This window comes from Oncorhynchus kisutch, linkage group LG21 (assembly GCF_002021735.2).
Source record: "Oncorhynchus kisutch isolate 150728-3 linkage group LG21, Okis_V2, whole genome shotgun sequence".
NCBI lineage: Eukaryota > Metazoa > Chordata > Actinopteri > Salmoniformes > Salmonidae > Oncorhynchus > Oncorhynchus kisutch.
In genome coordinates, this window is record NC_034194.2 from 26,857,578 (window position 1) to 26,880,179 (window position 22,602).

The 22,602-nt window shown below is 44.8% G+C and overlaps 1 protein-coding gene across 2 annotated transcripts in view; it reads right to left on the bottom strand.

Moving 5' to 3' along the window:
- fig4a (FIG4 phosphoinositide 5-phosphatase a) overlaps window positions 1-22,602 on the bottom strand; it is a 97,201-nt gene that overhangs the window by 31,021 nt on the left and 43,578 nt on the right. For both annotated transcript variants that reach the window (XM_020454975.2, XM_020454976.2), the window contains 6 exons: window positions 19,292-19,337; window positions 19,000-19,148; window positions 18,706-18,872; window positions 4,145-4,283; window positions 2,648-2,706; window positions 1,557-1,704 (listed from right to left, as the gene is read on the bottom strand). In XM_020454975.2, the coding sequence (XP_020310564.1) occupies window positions 1,557-1,704; window positions 2,648-2,706; window positions 4,145-4,283; window positions 18,706-18,872; window positions 19,000-19,148; window positions 19,292-19,337 (708 nt within the window). The remainder of the gene's footprint in view (window positions 1-1,556; window positions 1,705-2,647; window positions 2,707-4,144; window positions 4,284-18,705; window positions 18,873-18,999; window positions 19,149-19,291; window positions 19,338-22,602) is intronic.

The following is a 22,602-nucleotide window of genomic DNA, read 5'->3' on the forward strand; positions in this document are numbered from 1 at the left end:
ACCTTCCTAATATTGGAGTTATTGGAGTTATGTTTTTAGACATTTTTAGAAATACAAAATGAAAAGCTGAAATGTTTTCAACCTCTTTGTTATGGCAAACCTAAATAAGTTCAGGAGTAAAACTTTGCTTAACAAGTCACATACAGTAAGTTGCATGGACTCACTCTGTGTGCAATAATAGTGTTTAACAGGATTTTTGAATGGCTACTTCATCTCTGTACCCTACAGATACAATTATCTGTAAGGTACCTCAGTCGAGCAGTGAATTTCAAAGACATATTCAACCAAAAAAGATCAGGGAGGTTTTCCAAAGCCTTGCAAACGGCACCTATTGGTAGTTGGGTAAAAATAAAAAATAAACAGACATTGAATGTCCCTTTGAGCATGGTGAAGTTTTAATTACACTTTGGATGGTGTATCAATTCAGTTTCCGGAGAGGAAGGAAACCGCTCAGGGATTTCACTATGAAGCCAATGGTGACTTTAAAACAGTTGCAGAGTTTAATGACTGTGATAGGAGAAAACTGAGGATGGATGATCAACAAAACTGTAGTTACTCTACAATACTAACCTACTTGACAGAGTGAAAAGAAGGAAGCATCATGTTTGAAACAAGGCACTAAAGTGATACTGCAAAAAATGTAGCAAAGCAATTCACTTTTTGTCCTGAATACAAAATGTTGTGTTTGGAGCAAATCCAATCCAACACATTCCTGTGTACCATTCTCTACATTTACAAGCCTAATGGTGACTGCATCATGTTATGGGTATGTGTGTAATTGTTATGGACTGGAGAGTTTTTCAGGATAACATTTTTACGGAATGGAGCTAAGCACAGGCAAAATCCTAGAGGAAAACCTGGTTTAGTCTGCTTTCCACCAGACACTGGGAAATTAATTCACCTTTCAGCAGGACAATATCCTAAAACACAAGGCCAAATATACACTGGAGTTGCTTACCAAGAAGACATTGAATGTTCATGAGTGGCAAAGTTACTGTTGACTTAAATCAATTGGAAAATCTGTCAAGACCTAAAATTGTCTGTTTACCAAAGATCAACAACCAGTTTGACAGAGATTAAAGAATTTTGAAAGGAATAAGGGGCAAATCCTGCACACTCCAGGTGTGGAAAGCTCTTACCCAGAAAAACTCACAGCTGTAATCGCTGCCAAAGGTGCTTCTGCAAACTATTGACTCAGGGTTGTGAAGACCTTTATAAGTGAGAGATTTCTGTAATTAATTTCTAATTATTTAAAAAAATCTAAAAACATGTTTTTACTTTGTCATTATGAGGTATTGTGTGAAGATGGATGAACAAAAAAACTATTGAATCCATTTTGAATTCAGGCTGTAACAACAAAGTGTGGAATAACTCAAGGCGTAAGAATACTTTCTGAAGGCCCTGTATATAATACCTTCATTGTCAATTTACAATTATAATATTTTTGCTCAGGCCAGTATTCAGACATGTCATTGTATGAAACTAAAAAGCAACATGGTTAGCCTGCCATGACCCAGTAGATATTGATGTGACTGTATGCAGGTTAGGGTACGTACCGTGCAGAGTTGGTCATAGCTATGCAGAAGGTGTCGTCAAAGGAGGTGAGTTCGTAGGGTTTGAAGAACTCTGTGTAGGTATCGATGCTCTCGTCGTAACGGTTCACTCTCCTCACCCCTACCTTCTTCATATTCTCCTCACAGGGAACTGGAAGCACACACACACACACCCTGATTAGGAAACGTCACACTAACATATTGAACATACGCCACATGCTCATAGTGTACACACAATCACACACACCCTGATTAGGACACGTCACACTAACATATTGTACATACGCCACATGCTCATAGTGTACACACAATCACACACACCCTGATTAGGACACGTCACAATAACATATTGAACATACGCCACATGCTCATAGTGTACACACAATCACACACACCCTGATTAGGACACGTCACACTAACATATTGAACATACGCCACATGCTCATAGTGTACACACAATCACACACACCCTGATTAGGACACGTCACACTAACATAATGAACATACGCCACATGCTCATAGTGTACACACAATCACACACACCCTGATTAGGACACGTCACAATAACATATTGAACATACGCCACATGCTCATAGTGTACACACAATCACACACACCCTGATTAGGACACGTCACACTAACATATTGAACATACGCCACATGCTCATAGTGTACACACAATCACACACACCCTGATTAGGACACGTCACACTAACATATTGAACATACGCCACATGCTCATAGTGTATACACAATCACACACACCCTGATTAGGAGACGTCACACTAACATATTGAACATACGCCACATGCTCATAGTGTACACACAATCACACACACCCTGATTAGGACACGTCACAATAACATATTGAACATACGCCACATGCTCATAGTGTACACACAATCACACACACCCTGATTAGGACACGTCACACTAACATATTGAACATACGCCACATGCTCATAGTGTACACACAATCACACACACCGTGAAATTAGAGAAAAGCATATTCTTTTCATTTACGTCGGTCATGATTTTGACTTTGAGACAAACTTTACTTTCCAACCCAGATGTGTGTATGATTGAATAGATACCTTCATCATAGGGCAGAGGCAGGTAGGATAAGATCCCCTCCGACCACCAGTACGTATAGCTAGAGAGAAACACACAACAAGGATTAGCTAACAGCGTTCAACATTATGATAAATGCAAGTTTCCGTAAGGTTTGCATACTCTACCTTCACTGCCATAACACCAATGAATACCGTACGTCCATAACCCAGATATGAAACTAGGATTCAGCTTGACGACAGCCTAACAAATAATACATCATCCCTTTAATTCAATGAAGTCCAGTTTGTGTAAATAAATACAGCAATTATAGGGAGTTGTGTGGCTGGTTGAGAGGAAAAAGACTGACTGCAGATTTAGTTTCTTATGATAATAACATAGTCATCTTGGTCTTTGTAACTGAATGGTGGAGTGGCCACAGCAATCTGGGTCTGTCATTATGACAGCAGCACAACCACAAAGAATTGACTGAACACAGTCAGGCAGGTAGGCAGACAGATCTGGGTCAGAACATACGAGAAGAGAAAGGGAAAGAGGGAGTGAGAGAATGGAAGACAGAAAGAGAGGAGAGTGAAAGACAGTGAGAGGGGGTGAGAGGGCGTCAAAGTAAAAATAAAGAATGAGAGAGCGGTAGTAGAGGTCTGCTACCCTACCCGAGCCAGACGAGCCCCGATATTATACGTGGGGTTAGGGACGGGTAGGGACTGTTTTTTCATGGAGCCAGTGACAGACAGAGAGGAGCAGCTAAGGGATTTACTAAGGGAGGAAGTTACTTCTGATTTTGGGATTTGGGCAGGGCCTTAAATTTGCCAGAAGCAATCAGGCCTGGGTAGGGTAGGGCCTGAACATCGCGGGCATGGATAGGGCTCGGCTTAAAATTCATGACTGTGCAGGGCTAGAGGGCTAGAGGGAGCGAGGGAGCGGAGAGGGCTAGAGGGAGCGAGGGGGTGGAGAGGATGTGAAATAAAAGGAAAAAGACAAAAAAAGAGAGAGAGCCAGAAGACGAGGGTGAGTGAGACGGTGGGATGGAGAGTGGGGTTACAGTGAGAGGAAGCAGGGTAAGTGGGAACCAAGGTGCACTCGAAGCCCCAGAGATGATGACGGGGGAGTTGATCACCTGTCTCCTGCTAGCACACAGCAGAGGTGATAGAAAGGGAAGGAAGCCATAACTTACAGTACTGACAGAGAGTTGCCCTCTCCTTGCTTTGAATAAACCCTCTTAAGACTCTTAACACAGCAAATGTAAAGTGTTCCCTTCTCTGGTCAGAAACTCACATACAGGGGTGGTGGTGGGGACAGAGCTTTCTTTCTACACAGAGGTAGATATATGCCTTCACGTGCGCTCTCAGGCAACACACACTCAGACAAGCTTGAGCACGAGCACACGCACGCACACACACCTGTTCTGCAGGTAAGCCCTCTGCTGTAAAAGAAACACAAATGCAGCTGGTAATCTTGTCTAAGTGATCTCCCACCAGGCATATTAGCGTGTAAGTACGCATCTGCCGTGGTGTGTGTACCTGCGCCTGTCGTGGGTCAACGCCATAGAGTTCCTCTGGTGCAGGTAGAAGTCAGTGGGCAGCTCCCAGAGGTGAGGCTTAGACTCTGACGGCTGGTACACCTGCAGAAACAGGTTGATGGCATCCTGCCGGTCTGCATCTGAGACAGAGAGAGAGTCACAGAGACGATGATATATTAAGCACAATATGTACAAGACCGAGGTGGAAGTAACAGGAAGTAAATGTATCCTTTGTGTCCACATCACTAAGGAGTTAACACAGTCCACACACACCCACACAGTTGTGAAGAGGGCACGACAGAGCCTATTCCTCCCCAGGAGGCTGAAAAGATATGGCATGGGCCCTCAGATCCTTAAGAAGTTCTACAGCTGCACCGTTGAAAGCATCTTCACTGGCTGCATCTCCGCTTAGTACGGCAACTGCTTGGCATCCGACCGCAAGGCGCTATAGAGGGTGGTCAGTACGGCCCAGTAGATCACTGAGGCTGAGCTCCCTGCCATCCAGGACCTCTATACCTGGCGGTGTCAGAGGAAGGCCCCAAAAAATTTCTACGACTGCAGCCACCCAAGCCATAGACTGTTCTCTCTGCTACCGCACAGCAAGCGGTACAGATGCACCAATTCTGGAACCAACAGGACCCTGAACAGTTTCTACCTCCAAGCCATAAGACTGAACAGCTTCTACCCCCAAGCCATAAGACTGCTAAACAAGAGCTAGTCAAATGGCTACATGCTGCTGCTACTGTCTATTATCTATATTGTTGCCTAGTAACAATAACCCTACCTATGTGTACATTTACCTCATACCCCTGCACATCGACTCAGTACTGGTACTCCCTGTATATAGTCATGTTATTACCTCGTACCCCTGCACATCGACTCAGTACTGGCACTCCCTGTATATAGTCATGTTATTACCTCGTACCCCTGCACATCGACTCAGTACTGGTACTCCCTGTATATAGTCATGTTATTACCTCGTACCCCTGCACATCGACTCAGTACTGGCACTCCCTGTATATAGTCATGTTATTACCTCGTACCCCTGCACATCGACTCAGTACTGGTACTCCCTGTATATAGTCATGTTATTACCTCGTACCCCTGCACATGTACTTAGTACTGGTACTCCCTGTATATAGTCATGTTATTACCTCGTACCCCTGCACATCGACTCAGTACTGGTACTCCCTGTATATAGTCATGTTATTACCTCGTACCCCTGCACATCGACTCAGTACTGGTACTCCCTGTATATAGTCATGTTATTACCTCGTACCCCTGCACATCGACTCAGTACTGGCACTCCCTGTATATAGTCATGTTATTACCTCGTACCCCTGCACATCGACTCAGTACTGGTACTCCCTGTATATAGTCATGTTATTACCTCGTACCCCTGCACATCGACTCAGTACTGGCACTCCCTGTATATAGTCATGTTATTACCTCGTACCCCTGCACATCGACTCAGTACTGGCACTCCCTGTATATAGTCATGTTATTACCTCGTACCCCTGCACATCGACTCAGTACTGGTACTCCCTGTATATAGTCATGTTATTACCTCGTACCCCTGCACATCGACTCAGTACTGGCACTCCCTGTATATAGTCATGTTATTACCTCGTACCCCTGCACATCGACTCAGTACTGGTACTCCCTGTATATAGTCATGTTATTACCTTGTACCCTGCACATCGACTCAGTACTGGCACTCCCTGTATATAGTCATGTTATTACCTCGTACCCCTGCACATCGACTCAGTACTGGTACTCCCTGTATATAGTCATGTTATTACCTCGTACCCCTGCACATCAACTCAGTACTGGTACTCCCTGTATATAGTCATGTTATTACCTCGTACCCCTGCACATTGACTCAGTACTGGTACTCCCTGTATATAGTCATGTTATTACCTCGTACCCCTGCACATGGACTTAGTACTGGCACTCCCTGTATATAGTCATGTTATTACCTCGTACCTCTGCACATTGACTCAGTACTGGTACTCCCTGTATCTCGTCATGTTATTTGCACTCGTCATTTTATTCACTACGAATTTATTCCTCGTGTCACTTTTTTTTTCTTTAACTCTGCATTGTTAAAATCCCGGAAGTAAGCATTTCACGTTAGTCTACGCCTGTGACAAAAGTAAATGTTGTAACAGGAAGTAAATGTTGTACAGTAACAGGAAGTAAATGTTGCACAGTACAGAAAGTAAATGTTGTACAGTAACAGGAAGTAAATGTTGTACAGTAACAGGAAGTAAATGTTGTACAGTAACAGAAAGTAAATGTTGTACAGTAACAGGAAGTAAATGTTGTACAGTAACAGGAAGTAAATGTTGTACAGTAACAGGAAGTAAATGTTGTACAGTAACAGGACGTAAATGTTGTACAGTAACAGAAAGTAAATGTTGTACAGTAACAGAAAGTAAATGTGGTACAGTAACAGAATGTAAATGTTGTACAGTAACAGAAAGTAAATGTTGTACAGTAACAGGAAGTAAATGTTCTATAGTAACAGAAAGTAAATGTTGTACAGTAACAGAATGTAAATGTTGTACAGTAACAGAAAGTAAATGTTGTACAGTAACAGAAAGTAAATGTTGTACAGTAACAGGAAGTAAATGTTCTATAGTAACAGAAAGTAAATGTTGTACAGTAACAGAATGTAAATGTTGTACAGTAACAGAAAGTAAATGTTGTACAGTAACAGGAAGTAAATGTTCTATAGTAACAGAAAGTAAATGTTGTACAGTAACAGAAAGTAAATGTTGTACAGTAACAGGAAGTAAATGTTCTATAGTAACAGAAAGTAAATGTTGTACAGTAACAGGAAGTAAATGTTCTATAGTAACAGGAAGTAATTATTCTATAGTGTTGGTAATTTGGCTCAGATTTGACCTTAAATCAGACCAAGGACTTTAAGGTAATTACAAAAAAACGTTTTTTAAAAATGTTAAATTTTCTCCCCAATTTCGTGGTATCCAATTGTTTAGTAGTTACTATCTTGTCTCATCGCTACAACTCCCGTACGGGCTCAGGAGAGACGAAGGTCGAAGGCCATGCGTCCTCCGAAACACAACCCAACCAAGCCGCACTGCTTCTTAACATCTTGGTGACAGGGGGCAGTATTTTCACGTCAGGATGAAATGCTTGCCCAAATTCAACTGCCTGCTACTCATCCCCATAAGTTAAGATATGCATATTATTAGTAGATTTGGATAGAAAACACTCAAGTTTCTAAAACTGTTGAATCATGTCTGTTAGTATAACAGAATTTATTTAGCAGGCGAAACCCCAATTACAAACCATTCAGATTATTATTATTACTTGAGGTCACTCTTTTTTCAATGGGTTTTCATTGGTAATCCAGTCTTTAGAAATTGGTTGAGGTTATTCCTTTGTGTAATGAAGAAGTATGGCCATCTTGAACAAGGGTCACTTGAAGTGTACTGTTAGATAGAGGTGCGTGACCAGAAAGAATGCTTCAGTTTGTTTTCTTCCTGTATTGAACACAGATCATCCCCTCTTGAATTTTATGAATTTTTTACATAAAAAAATACCTAAAGTTGTATTACAAAAGTCGTTTGAAATGTTTTGGCAAACTATGTGTCCCACATATCCCAGAGAGGTTAACACAGCGCGCATCCAACCCAGAAGCCAGCCGCACCAATGTGTGGGAGGAAACACCGTGCACCTGGCGACCTGGTTAGCGCACACTGCGCCCGGCCTGCAACAGGAGTCGCTAGTGCGCGATCAGACAGGGATATCGGCCAAACCCTCCCTAACCCAGACGACGCTAGGCCAATTGTGCATCGCCCCATGGACCACCTGGTCGCGGCCAGCTGCAACAGAGCCTGGGCTCGAACCAAGAGTCTCTGGTGGCACAGCTAGCACTGCGATGCAGTCCCCTAGACCACTGCGCCACCCGGGAGGCCACTTTAAGGTCATTTTGGAGCCAGATAAAATGGAAGAGGAGGATAGAGAGAGAAAAATGAAGATGAATCATCTAATACAACTACATGTACATTAAAGGCTCCAGGGACTCCTGTGATGAATACATGAGGGGAAAACATCATTAAAACCAGACAGTTTGTAGGTGTGGCAGATGGGTGCTGCAGAGATCTTTGTTCGGCCGTCTGCGTGTCATGTGTTATACCATGTTGTGGTGACGCGAGGTGTGATTGATTAGGTTTCTACACCTCCATCTCTGCTGCGCAGCCCCGTACTAACACACTTAAGGGCCAATGCGGGTAATTAGCTGCAAAACGAGGGTGTTTGGCAGCAATTACAGGCTCTTTCTTTCTTTCTTTCTATCTCTCTCCCTGGTAATTTCTAGAGGTAATTTTCATCATATTCAATAAATAAATCAGGAGTTAATGTAAAAAAATGGAGGAATACACACAGCTACAAACATCAAGGAGAAGAAAATGTGTTTTTTACATTTCTGTGTGTGTTAACTGTACATGGGAGGCAGGTTAGTGTGTGTGTGTGTGTGTGTTAACTGTACATGGGAGGCAGGTTAGTGTGTGTGTGTGTGTGTGTGTTAACTGTACATAGGAGGCAGGTTAGTGTGTGTGTGTGTGTGTGTTAACTGTACATGGGAGGCAGGTTAGTGTGTGTGTGTGTGTGTGTGTGTTAACTGTACATGGGAGGCAGGTTAGTGTGTGTGTGTGTGTGTTTAATTCAACACTATTGTTTCTCTGTTCTGTACATCCTCCACAGATGCAATAGATTCTGCATGTACAATGTGATGTCAATGCTACACCTGTCCTTCTCTGTTATATACTTTAAATAACTGTTGTTCTGAGAAAGGGGTTACAGCTCAAGGGAAACGCTTTGCAAAAAGTGTGTGTGTGTGTGTGTGTGTGTGTGTGTGTGTGTGTGTGTGAGTGTGTGTGAGTGTGTGTGTGTGAGTGTGTGTGAGTGAGGTGTGTGTGTGTGTGTGTGTGTGAGTGAGGTGTGTGTGTGTGTGTGTGTGAGTGAGGTGTGTGTGTGTGTGAGTGAGGTGTGTGTGTGTGTGTGAGTGAGGTGTGTGTGTGAGTGAGGTGTGTGTGTGTGAGAGGTGTGTGTGTGTGTGAGTGAGGTGTGTGTGAGTGAGGTTTGTGTGTGTATGAGGTGTGTGTGTGTGTGTGTGTGTGTGTGTGTGTGAGGTGTGTGTGTGTGAGTGAGGTGTGTGTGTGTGTGTGTGAGTGAGTGAGGTGTGTGTGTGTGTGTGTGAGTGTGTGTGTGTGTGTGAGGTGTGTGTGTGTGTGTGAGATGTGTGTGTGTGTGAGGTGTGTGTGTGAGGTGTGTGTGTGTGTGTGGTCTCCATCATGAAACATGACATATTTAGTGAAGGACCCTATGACATCATGCACAGGTGAGCTCCAAAGCTCACGCCCGGCCAAAAGCTTGACATGACCTTGAGAGTCAGTGAGGCAAGAGTAATATTGGGGCAATGACTAAATAAAAACATTAGCCTTGCCTGTGTGACTGAAATCACACACCGTCCCTGACCCACACAAACATCCTGTATTGTCAGGAACAGTGTGAGAGGAGAGGGATGATGAGGGGAGAAAAAGAAGAATGGGAGGAACCCAGAGGAAAGAAGGTAGAAAGGCAAAACAAGTATTGCTGTGAAACTGACCATTTTGCATCTTGTCACATGTTTCAGTCACCACTGACAGGTGCACAGGCCGTACACATCCGTTACATCAGTTTCCAAGAAAGACACCTGACGTTTCAAAGAGATTTACAAGGCAGAAGGTCCCTGGGGCGTTGTACCTGTTCTATTAAGAAGTTGCCTAAGGACTAAAGGTAACAGGGAACGAAGTTGATCACAAATACAAAGTCATCAATGTCTTTGTTATGCAACTGTATCGACTACATGCCTATATATTTCGATCAGTCATATTGAAATCAATTTCATGCTAATTCAATTGAGTTGTATTTTGCTCATTGTAGTCTACAGTCTGAAATCGTGTCTCAATATATTTCATGGTGTAGCATGTGCACATTTTTATATGGTATTTATAGGGTAATGCCTATGAGCATTAGAATAAGTTTCCTCAATATTTACAGTCATAGGTGATAATATCTCTCTAGAAGCTGATCTGTCGTCAGTATTGTGGAATTATTCTCCTAATGTTAAGGTAGGCCAAGACTTTAATTGAGGAAGCTGATCCTAGAGCAGCGCTTGCTTGTCTTTCGATCACATGCCTCAACTACACACTTAGCAAATGTTCTCTCTGTGTGGAGTTTTGGGAAACGCATGTTACATCTTCGGCGGTTGTAGGAACGATGCATCACTCAAACACTCGTAAGCCTAAATTCCATCGCTATCAGGAAACTGGGTCCTGCATTATTTTATAAAGTGGGGTTATGACTATATTCTTGACACTTTACAGCATGGTTATCCAATCACTACCCATCAACAATAAATGCAGCCCATATCAAAATGCCAGTTACTATCTAGAGAACACTATAGGGAATACTATAGGGAATTAGATCAAGCTACTAGAGGTTTGTTAGTCATCTACAGTAATTATGTCATGTTAAAACATTATTAGTCACTCCTCCTCAGTGAACAGAAAGCACAGAGCTTGGAACATCATTCAACTGTAGGTAATACTGTACAGTGCATTTAGAAAGTATTCAGACCCCTTAACCTTTTCCACATTTTGTTACGTTACAGCCTTATTCTAAAATAGATTCAAAATAGTTGTTTTCTCTCTCTTCAATCTACACACAATTCCCCATAATAACAAAGCAAAAACAGGTTTTTAGCTACAAGCTTGGCACACCTGTATTTGGGGAGTTTCTCCCATTCTTCCCTGCAGATGCTCTCAAGCTGTCAGGTTGGATGGGGAGTGTCGCTGCACAGCTATTTTCAGGTCTCTCCAAAGATGTTAGATTGGGTTCAAGTCCGGACTCTGGCTGGGTCACTCAAGGACATTCAGAGACTTGTCCCGAAGCCACTCTTGTGTTGTCCTGGCTGTGCTTAGGGTCTTGGTCCTGTAGGAAGGTGAACCTTCACCCCAGTCTAAGGTACTGAGTGAGGTTTTCATCAAGGATCTCTGTACTTTTCTCCATTTATATTTCCCTCGATCCTGACTAGTCTCCCAGTCCCTGCCGCTGAAAAACATCCCCACAGCATGATGCTTCCACCACCATGCTTCACCATTTGGATAGTGCCAGGTTTCCTCCAGACGTGACGCTTGACATTCAGGTCAAAGAGTTCAATCTTGGTTTCATTAGACCAGAGAATCTTGTTTCTCATGGTCAGAGTCCTTTCGGTGTCTTTGGCTATCATGTGCATTTTATTGAGGAGTGGTTTCTGTCTGGCTACCCTAAAGGCCTGATTGGTTAAGTGCTGCAGAGATAGTTGTCCTTCTGGAAGGTTCTCCCATCTCCACAGAGGAACTCTGGAGCTCTGTTAGAGTGACCATCGGATTCTTGGTCACCTCCCTGACCAAGACCCTTCTCCCCACGATTGCTCAGTTTGGCTGGGCAGCCAGCTCTAGGAAGAGTCTTGGTGGTTCCAAACTTCTTCCATTTAAAAATGGAGGCCGCTGTGTTCTTGGGGACCTTCAATGCTGCAGAAATGTATTGGTACCCTTCCCCAGATCTGTGCCTCAACACAATCCTGTCTCGGAGCTCTACGGACAATTCCTTGAACCTCATGGCTTGGTTTTTGCTCTGACATGCACTATCAACTGTGGGACCTTATATAGACAGCTGTGTGCCTTTCCAAATGATATACAATCAATTTAATTTAACACCAGTGTACTCCAATCAAGTTGTAGAAACATCTTAAGGATGATCAATGGAAACAGGATGCACCTGAGCTCAATTTCAAGTCTCAAAGCAAAAGGGACTGAATACTTTTGTAAATAAAAAAAATCTGTTTTCACTTTTTCATGATGGGTTATTGTGTGTAGATTGAGGAACCATTTTGATTTAATCAATTTTAGAATAAGGCTGTAACGTAACAAAATGTGGAAAAAGTCTAGGGGTTTGAATACTTTCCGAATGCACTGCATGTACCTCAGCCAGAAAAACACATGTGCCTCCTAGAACAGATTGAATTGCAGATGTTTTCAGCTCTAACAATGTTCCAACATTCAACTTGTACACGATACTGTACAGACTCATCTTAGAACATGTAACAGCTCTTTCTCTTGGATGTCAGTTAAAGTCCAATCTTCTTTGAAAATCTTGCCATTGAACATCTTGCCGTAAAATAAACAAGAGTAAGCCTATGAATGAATAAAAACCCTCAATTACAGTTAAGAAAAAAGATAGAGTTCAGAATAGTCTAATAGGAGACAGACTGTTGGGTTGAGAGGGGTAGGAGAGAGAGGCTACAGTAAGAAAAACCAAATGAGAGTTGTTTTAGCATTAGTGACGACAACGAGGGTGGTGACTCAACACAACATCATAATAGGAAAAGGAAATGCAATTATGGGAAATAAGCACTGTGACAGTCTGACTGATCCCATCCTCAGTGGCACAGTAGTTTGGCCTTTTCACTTATTTTCTTTGTTCTCTCCATCTTTTTGGAACCCGAGTGCTGTGAGGGATGAAGCGTAAATCATAGTCCACAGACGGTAAGACGCGTTAGTCCCGTGTCCCATTGTGACATAGCTACGCCCGAATGCGCCCCCCCCCCCCCCCCCAATTCCCAAACAACGTGGCTCCGGTACGTGTCCTCGAATCATTTGAATGTGTTGACAGTTGGAGAAATACACTCCTTCAAATTAGTGGAGTCGGCTTTTTCAGCCACACCCCTTGCTGACTGGTATATAAAATCGAGGAAACAGCCATGCAATCGCCATAGACAAACATTGGCAGTAGAATCGCCATACTGCAGAGCTCAGTGACTTTCAACGTGGCACTGTCATAGGATGCCACCTTCCCAATAAGTCAGCCCTGCTAGAGCTGCCCCAGTCAACTGCAAGTGCTGTTATTGTGTAGTGGAAATGTCTAGGACAAACAGCAGCTCAGCCGCAAAGTGGTAGGCCACACAAGCTCACAGAACGGGACCGCCAAGTGCTGAAGCAACACTCACTAAAGAGTTCCAAACTGCCTCTGGAAGCAATATCAGCACAATAACTGTTCATCAGGAGCTTCATGAAATGGGTTTCCATGGCTGAACAGCCACACACAAGCCTAAGATCACCATGCGCAATGCCAAGCGTCGGCTGGAGTGGTGTAAAGCTCGACGCCATTGAACTCTGGAGCAGTGCAAATGCGTTCTCTGGAGTGATGAATCACACTTCACCACCTGGCAGTCCAACGGATGAATCTTGGTTTGGCGGATACCATGAGAACGCTACGTGCCCCAATGCATAGTGACAACTGTAAAGTTTGGTGGAGGAGGAATAATGGTCTAGGGCTGTTTTTCATGGTTCGGGCTAGGCCCCTTAGTTCCAGTGAAGGGAAATATTAACGCTACAGCACACAATGACATTTAGCATACAATGACATTCTGTGTTTCCAACTTTGTGGCAACAGTTTGACACTGTACAGACTAAGTGCACAAAGCGAGGTCCATACAGAAATGGTTTGTCGAGATCCATGTGGAAGAACTTGACTGGCCTGCACAGTGCTCTGACCTGAACACCTTTGGGATGAATTGGAAAACAGACTGCGAGCCAGCCCTAATCTCCCAACATCAGTGCCCGACCTCACTAATGCTCTAGTCCCTGCAGCAATGTTCCAACAGCTAGTGGAAAGCCTTCCCAGAAGAGTGGATTTTGGAATGAGATGTTCGACAAGCATTCTTTTGGACATGTTGTGCAGCTTGACCTGAGTTGAGAATTCGAAAAGTATGAACGTCAACGGTCCAATATTCTAGAACACTGCTGTGCGTACAAGTTTTGGACAACGATGGACACTTAAGGGTGGGATAAGTGTCAGCTCTGTCGTACTAACCATCAGGCATAGATGACACATCTGGGTTAACCAGCACTCAGTCTAACTGTTACCGGCCAATCAAAATGCTCCTGTATCTATATTAGTCTGATGACAGACATTGGTTGGTGCAGGGAGGGCAGGGTGTGTGAGGACAAAGGAAGACAGTGACTCACCATTCGACATCACACACAGAGATGTTGCAATTGACTTCTGCAGCCAAAAGAGAAGAGGAGTTTCTTGTGTCGACTCTTGATGAAATGCTCTACTCAAACCCAAAAGGGTGGGTTTAGTATGGAACGTTAGTCTTGAACGTGCTGACGCACACACACACAAGCTCACTAACGAATACCTGGCCACAACACTGACATCAAACTGATTCCCACTCAGCAGAAGAATGAGTTAGAGTGGCCCCTCATCCTCACAGGCCCCTGAGGCCCCCTTTTCTCCCACTCACTCCATCGCAGCCAGGCCCCAGCAGATCTCATTGTGGATATCTTATATGACGCCTGGGGTTCTGGTGTACGTCATTTCTGAACACTAATACCAATGAGGATAGTTTCATCCTGAACTAGAGAACAGTAAACTTTCATTGCCACCACAATCAGATGACTGTGTGTGTGTGTGTGTGTGCGTGCGCGCGCGCGCGTAGTCAACACAAGGTAAATTACATCAACCTAGGGAGGCACGGAGGATTTTCATATAAAAATATTTGGATGCAATAACAGAGATAATAATAATCTCATCCAAAATAACCAATTATTTTCCTCCATATTCCAATAATAGAATTTCTCTATTTAGGCCTAACTGTTTTGTATTTGTATTTATTATGGATCCCCATTAGCACTCTTCCTGGGGTCCAGTAAAATTATGGCAATTACTGTTGACTGGATTATTCCCATGATTCACTTGGATAGAGTTAAACTAAACATGGTCCCCAGTAAAACACTCCAGGGTCACTTTCCTCACTAAAGTTTGAGGGAGACAGGAAGTCATGTGTTAGTTGAAGTGGAGAGAAGCCATTTTGTCCCCTGTAAGGTGTCAGTGTGACTGAAGGGAGATATTTTTTTGTTTGTTAATTTAACCTTTATTTAACTAGGAAAGTAAGTTAAGAACAAATTCTTATTTCCAATGACAGCCTACCCCGGCCAAACCCAGACGACGCTGGGCCAATTGTGCACCGCCCTATCATTACCAGGATATGGGTCCTGTGGTGCTGGTAGACTGAATGTTACACTGGGGGATGTCATGAGGACGTATAATTCAACGTCGTGAAGGAAGCCTAATTTCATCATAATTAGTGTGGAGGTGGGCGAGGGTGTGTGTGTGTCCATGCAAATGAAATGCATGTGTGACTGTGGATCTTTGTACGTGTGAGGGTGATTCAGAAGAAAGTGCTCTGGGAGACCGAGGAGAGTTTCTACAGCTCTGATGTTAAATCTTCCAGCAACAGGAGATGTAGGAGACCGAGACGAGGGGAAGCCTTCTAATCAACCCCCTGTCTACAGTGTTCTGAACAGCAAAGGGCTGTGAACTAAGACGTAGAGACACTGTGATTTTAAGGTAGAAAGGGAACACTTCTAAGCCAAGAACACAACCAGATGCACTTAGTGCTGTGTATAGTAGGTTTTCCTGTGTTTTATATACTCTGTTCTAAAGTATTCCAAGGCAATAGAGTTCTACCCATAGAATTAGAATAGTAAATGAATAGGATCTCTACGGTTCCACCCCTCTGCTCTAACTCTTCCCCACAATGTTGTGTCCTCAAACAATGTAGCTGGTAAATACAATAAATAAATCAGTACTGGACACATTTACAGTAGTTGATTTATTAGGGTCTTTATGGCAATGCTGAAGACTGATGTGAAGAAGGGGGATAATATATAGCTCTCTACACAGTGTTTCTCTGCCAGAATAATTTACAGCAATTAGTCTCCACTGTAATGCAAACTGTGTGCGTGTGTAATCCCGTGGGAGAGAGATAGGGTGTGTAAACATCACATGATGTATGACATTATTACGAGGTTGCCACTTACCGTACGTTGGGTCTGCAAACTCATTATAGATTTGATTTGAAATGTAACTAAGGAGTTGGGAGGGGGTGGTCACATTATCTGACAGAGAGAGCATAGAGGTAGTGGGGGAGCAATGGTGGGAAGAGTGGATGAGGAGGGGGGGCAGAATTAAATGAGGGGGCGAGGAGGGGAGAAGGAAGAGTGGATGAGGAGGGGGGGCAGAATAAAATGAGGGGGTGAGGAGGGGAGAAGGAAGAGTGGATGAGGAGGGGGGGCAGAATAAAATGAGGGGGTGAGGAGGGGGGGCAGAATAAAATGAGGAGGTGAGGAGGGGAGAAGAAAGAGTGGATGAGGAGGGGGGCAGGAAGAGTGGATGAGGAGGGGGGGAATGAAGAGTTAATGAGGGGGGGGCGGGAGAAAAGGAGGGGGCAGGAGAAGAGGGGGTGAGGAGGGGAGAAGGAAGAGTGGATGAGGAGGGGTACGGGAGAAGAGGAAGGGGCGGGACAAGGAAGAGTGGATAAGGAGGGGGAGGGAGAAGATGAGGGGGCAGGAAGAGTGGATGATGGGGGCAGGAGAAAAAGAGGAGGGCAGGAAGAGTGGATGAGGAGGGGGGCAGGAGAAAAGGAGGAGGGCGGGAGAAGGGGACGGGAGGGGAGAAGGAAGAGTGGATAAGGTGGGGGGTGGGAGAAGCGGAGGGGGGCAGGAAGAGTGGATGAGGAGGGGCGGGAGAAGAGGAGGATGTGAGAAGAGGAGGGGCGGGAGAAGAGGAGGATGAGGAGGGGAGAAGGAAGAGTGGATGAGGAGGGGGGCGGGGGGCGGGAGAAGAGGAGTGGGACGGGAGAAGAGGGGAGAAGGAAGAGTGGATGAAGAGCGGGGCAGGAGAAGAGGGGGGTGGGAGAAGATGAAGGAATCGGCTGAAGAGGAGGAGGCGGGAGAAGAGGGGGGTGGCAGGAGGGGAGAAGGAAGAGTGGAAAAGGAGGGGGGTGGGAGAAGAGGAGGGGGCAGGAAGAGTGGATGAGGAGAGGGGTGAGGGGATGAGGAGGGGGTGAGGGGATGAGGAGGGGTAATGAGAGAGAAAGAGACACTAGTGGATGAGTAAGCAGTGGTGTCATAAGGACAGGGCAGGGGTGAATGGAGTATGTGTGTGTATATAGGGGGAATAGGGGGATCCTGAGTGAGTGTGTTGCCGTAGTAACAATACAGGGGTGATGAGTGAGTGGTATGAAGTGGTCATACCTGGGATTACCTGGGAGGCACCGTTACCTCGGAGACACTACTACCTACATAAGAAATCTCAAACTAGGGCTGTCAAGAGAGACTACCTAGATTCAGGATGTCTGTAAAGAATTTGCAATGGTAAAAGTATTTTTGTTATGACAGATTGTGTGTGTGTGTGTGTGTGTGTGTGTGTGTGTGTGTGTGTGAGCATGTGGGTGTGTGTGGGTGTGTGTGAGCATGTGGGTGTGTGTGAGCATGTGGGTGTGTGTGAGCATGTGTGTGCTTGCGAGCATAAGACACCATTCTGTGTACTTCTGGCCCTTCTTTGGACACTGTGTTAACAAACCTCCAGACAAGCTTCAATGCCATACAACTCTCCTTCCGTGGCCTCCAACTGCTCTTAAATGCAAGTAAAACGAAATGCATGCTCTTCAACCGATCGCTGCCTGCACCTGCCCGCCTGTCCAACATCACTACTCTGGACGGTTCTGACTTAGAATATGTGGACAAATACAAATACCTAGGTGTCTGGTTAGACTGCAAACTGTCTTTCCAGACTCACATTAAGCATCTCCAATCCAAAATGTAATCTAGAGTTGGCTTCCTATTTTGCAACAAAATATGCTCCAACACTCTACTCAGCCAATTGGATGCAGTCTATCACAGTGCCATCCGTTTTGTCACAAAGCCCCATATACTACCCACCACTGCGACCTGTATGCTCTCGTTGACTGGCCCTCACTTCATATTCGTCGCCAAACCCACTGGCTCCAGGTCATCTATAAGTCTATGCTAGGTAAAGCCCCGCCTTATCTCAGCTCACTGGTCACCATAGCAGCACCCACGCTCTCCAGCAGGTATATTTCACTGGTCACCCCTAAAGTCAACTCCTCCTTTGGCCGCCTTTCCTTCCAGTCCTCTGCTGCCAATGACTGGAACGAATTGCAAAAGTCACTGAAGCTGGAGACTCAAATCTCCCTCACTAACTTTAAGCATCATGTCAGAGCAGCTTACAGATCATTGCACCTGTACATAGCCCATCTGTAAAGAGCCCACCCAACTACCTCATCCCCATATTGCTATTTATTTTTTTGCTCCTTTGCACCCCCGTATCTCTAATTGCACATTCATCTTCTGCACATCTATCACTCCAGAGTTTAATTGCTCAATTGTAATAATTATTTCGCCACTATGGCCTATTTATTGCCTCAACTCCCTAATCTTACTCCATTTGCACACACTGTATATAGACTTTTCTATTGTGTTATTGACTATATGTTTGTTTATTCCATGTGTAACTGTGTTGTTGGTGTCACACTGCTTTGCTTTATCTTGGCCAGGTAGCAGTTGTAAATGAGAACTAGTTCTCAACTGACCTACCTGGTTAAATGAAGGTGAGATAAAAGTGTGTGTCCGTATCTACCTGAGAAAGCGTTGCTATAGTAACGGGACAGGGTCTGCATGATGTCTTTGGAGTGCTGTGTCCAGGGGGCTATCTTCCGGTAGGTCTTCACCCTGTGGACAAGCTGGGAGCCCCCGTACTGCAGAGACAGGGTGTCCCCATGGTCTTCATACAGCTCCTCAAACAGCCTGAATTGGGGAGGGGGGTAAAGGTCACACAAGGTCAGAGATGTCAACAGCATTTTCTAATTACTTATGTCAACTTTTCGAAAATGTGTAAGTGAGTCTCAGAGGCGAGAGTAGAGTAGGGTCTTACCTAACACAGTCCGTGTCGAACTGCAGCTTGGGCTTGTCAATCATGCCCAGAGCGTAGAGCTGATAGGCCAGAGCACACTTCCCCACCATGAACTGGGCCGTGTTAGTACGGTCCAGACAGTCCACGCAGTTTGTCCTCAACACACCTGTCTGAAGATGGGAGAGGAGAGCTCAACAACAACAAAACATCTGAATGTGGGCGCTGATAAAAGATGTGCATCATCTCCACCTTCAGGTTTCCATGTCAACAGCCACCGCCTGCTCAGGTGTGTACGGTGTGTAATATACCGTACCTGGACACGCCCACTTGAGGTGAGACTTCCCCCAAGATCTCCCCACCTGAGGAAAGAGAAAACTCGTTTAATCAATCCAACACGGAGTATGCTTGTTGTACTTTTATCCTCCTGCAATGCACATTAATTGTCTTGAGATGGCAAAACTTGAAGTTTCTGAATCTGAACACATTTAGGACTGGTGCATCGAGGAGTAATTATCAAATGCCACAATGGCATAAAGCACTGTGTGATGAAAACCAGAGAAACATTGGCTCTTCTACCCATAGCATCTCTTCCAAGATGGTCACTCTATGGTCACTCTATGCTTGCTTCATTGCCAGGTGTGTCTAGCCCCTGGCTTGTATGCTATGCATGATATGGTCATGTAAAAAAAATAATTAACCCCTATTTCTCCCCAATTTCGTGATATCCAATTGCGATCCAATTACGATCTTGTCTCATCGCTGCAACTCCCCAACGGGCTCGGGAGAGGCGAAGGTCGAGTCATGCATCCTCCAAAAATCCTCCAAAAATGCACCGCTTAACCCGGAAGCCTGCCGCACCAATGTGTCGGAGGAAACACTGTTCAATCTGCAGGCGCCTGGCCCGCCACAAGGAGTCGCTTGAACGAGATGAGCCAAGCAAAACCACCCGGCCAAAACCTCCCCTAACCCGGACGCCACCCTACTCATGCTCATGGCCGGGTGTGACACAGCCTGGGATTAAACTTGGGTCTGAAGTGATGCCTCAAGCACCGCGAAGCAGCTTCTCACTCATTATGATGGCGCCGACAGAGATGGTCGCCTCGCTTCGAGTTTTTATGTATTATTTCTTACATTGTTACCCCAGGAAATCTTAAGTCTTATTACATACAGCCGGGAAGAACTATTGGATATAAGCCCAACGTCAACTTACCAACATTACGACCAGGAATACGACTTTCCCGAAGCGGATCCTCTGTTCGGACCACCACCCAGGACAAAGGATCTAATTCCAGTAGGAGATCCAAAACAACGACGCCGCATTAGGGGCAGACGAAGCGGCCACCTGGTCAGGTTCCGTAGAAGTGCACACCGCACCTGAGTATACTACTAGCCAATGTCCAGTCTCTTGACAACAAGTTAGACGAATATCGAGCAAGGGTTGCCTTCCAGAGAGACATTAGAGATTGTAACATTCTCTGATTCACGGAAACCATGGCTCTCTTGGGATATGTTGTCGGAATCGGTTCAGCCACCGGGCTTCTCCATGCATCGCGCCGACAGAGATAAACACCTCTCTGGGCAAAGATAGGGGCGTGTATGCTTTATGATTAACGACTCATGGTGTAATCATAACAACATAGAGGAAGTCAAGTCCTTCTGCTCACCCGATCTAGAATTCCTTACACTCAAGTGCCAGCCATTTTACCTACCAAGAGAATTCTCGTCAGTTATAGTCACAGCTGTGTACATTCCCCCTCAAGCAGACACCAAGATGGCCATCAAGGAACTTCACTGGACTATATGCAAACTGGAAACCATACATCCTGAGGCTGCATTTATTATAACTGGGGATTTTAACAAAGCAAATTTGAGAACAAGGCTACCTAAATTCTACCAGCATATTGATTGCGCTACGCGCATGCGCAATACCCTCGACCACTGCTACTCTAACTTCCGCGATGCATACAAAGCCCTCCCCTGCCCTCCCCTCTGCAAATCTGACCATAATGCCATCTAGCTACTTCCGTCTTATAGGCAGAAACTCAAACAGGATGTACCAGTGACGAGAACCATTCAATGCTGGTCCGACCAATTGGAAGCCACGCTTCAAGATTGTTTTGATCAGCGGACTGGAATATGTTGCGGTCAGCATCAGAACAACATCGACCTATACGCTGGCTCGGTGAGTGCTTTTATAAAGAAGTGCATTGGAGATGATGTACCCACTGTGACTATTGACACCTATCCTAACCAGAAACGGTGGATGGATGGCGGCATTCGTGCAAAACTAAAAGCGCGATCCACCGCATTTAACCATGGAAAGAGGTCTGGGAATATGTCTGAATATAAACAGTGTAGCTATTCCTTCCGCAAGGCAATCAAACAAGCGAAATGCCAGGGACAAGGTGGAGTCGCAATTCAACAGCTCAGACACAAGAGGCAGGGTCTAAAGGAAATCACAGACTACAAAAATAAATCCAGTCACGTCACGGACGTCACGCTTCGAAACAAACTAAACACCTTCTTCGCCCGGTTTGAGGATAATACAGTGCCACCATCATGGCCCACTAACAAGGACTGCGCACCCCCCCCCCCCCCCTCCATGGCTGATGTGAGTAAAACATTTAAACGTGTTAACCCTCGAAAGGCTGTTGGCCCAGGCAGCATCCCTAGCCGCATCCTCAAAGCATGCGCAGACCAGCTGGCTGGTGTGTTTAAGGACACATTCAATTGCTCCCTATCCCAGTCTGTTGTCCCCACATGCTTCAAGATGGCTACCATTGTTCCTGTACCCAAGAAGGCAAAGATAACTGAACTAAATGACTACCCACTTCTGTCATCATGAAGTGCTTCGAGAGACTAGTCAAGGATTATATCACCACCTTACTGGCCAAACTAGACCCACTTCAGTTTCCATACCGCCAACAGGTCCACAGACGACGCAATTGCCATCACACTGCCATATCCCATCTGGACAAAAGGAATACCTATATAAGAATTGACTACAGCTCAGCATTCAACACCATAGTACACTCTAAGTTCATCATCAAGCTGGAGGCCTTGGGTCTCAACCCCGCCCTGTGCAATTGGGTCCTGGACTTTCCAACAACGATGAGACAGCCTAGAGGGAGGAGGTGAGGGCACTCATTCCTGTGGCGTCAGGAAAACAACCTCTCACTCAACGTCAAGAAAACAAAGGAGATGATCGTGGACTTAAGGAAACAACAGAGGGAGCACCCCCCTATCCACATTGAAGGGACAGCAGTGGAGAAGGTAGGAGGTTTTAAGTTCCTGGGGGTACACATCACAGAACGAGGCTGAAGAAATGTGGCTTGTCACCCAAAACTAGAGGTCGACCGATTATGATTTTTCAACGCCGATACCGATTATTGGAGGACCAAAAAAAGGCTGATACCGATCAATCGGCCGATTTATATATATATATATATTTATTTATATATATTTGTAATAATGACAATTAGAACAATACTGAATGAACACTTTTATTTTAACTTAATATAGTACATCAATAAAAGCAATTTAGTCTCAAATAAATAATGAAACATGTTCAATTTGGTTTAAATAATGAAGCTGATGGTTCCTTTTAACGTGAGTCTTCAATAT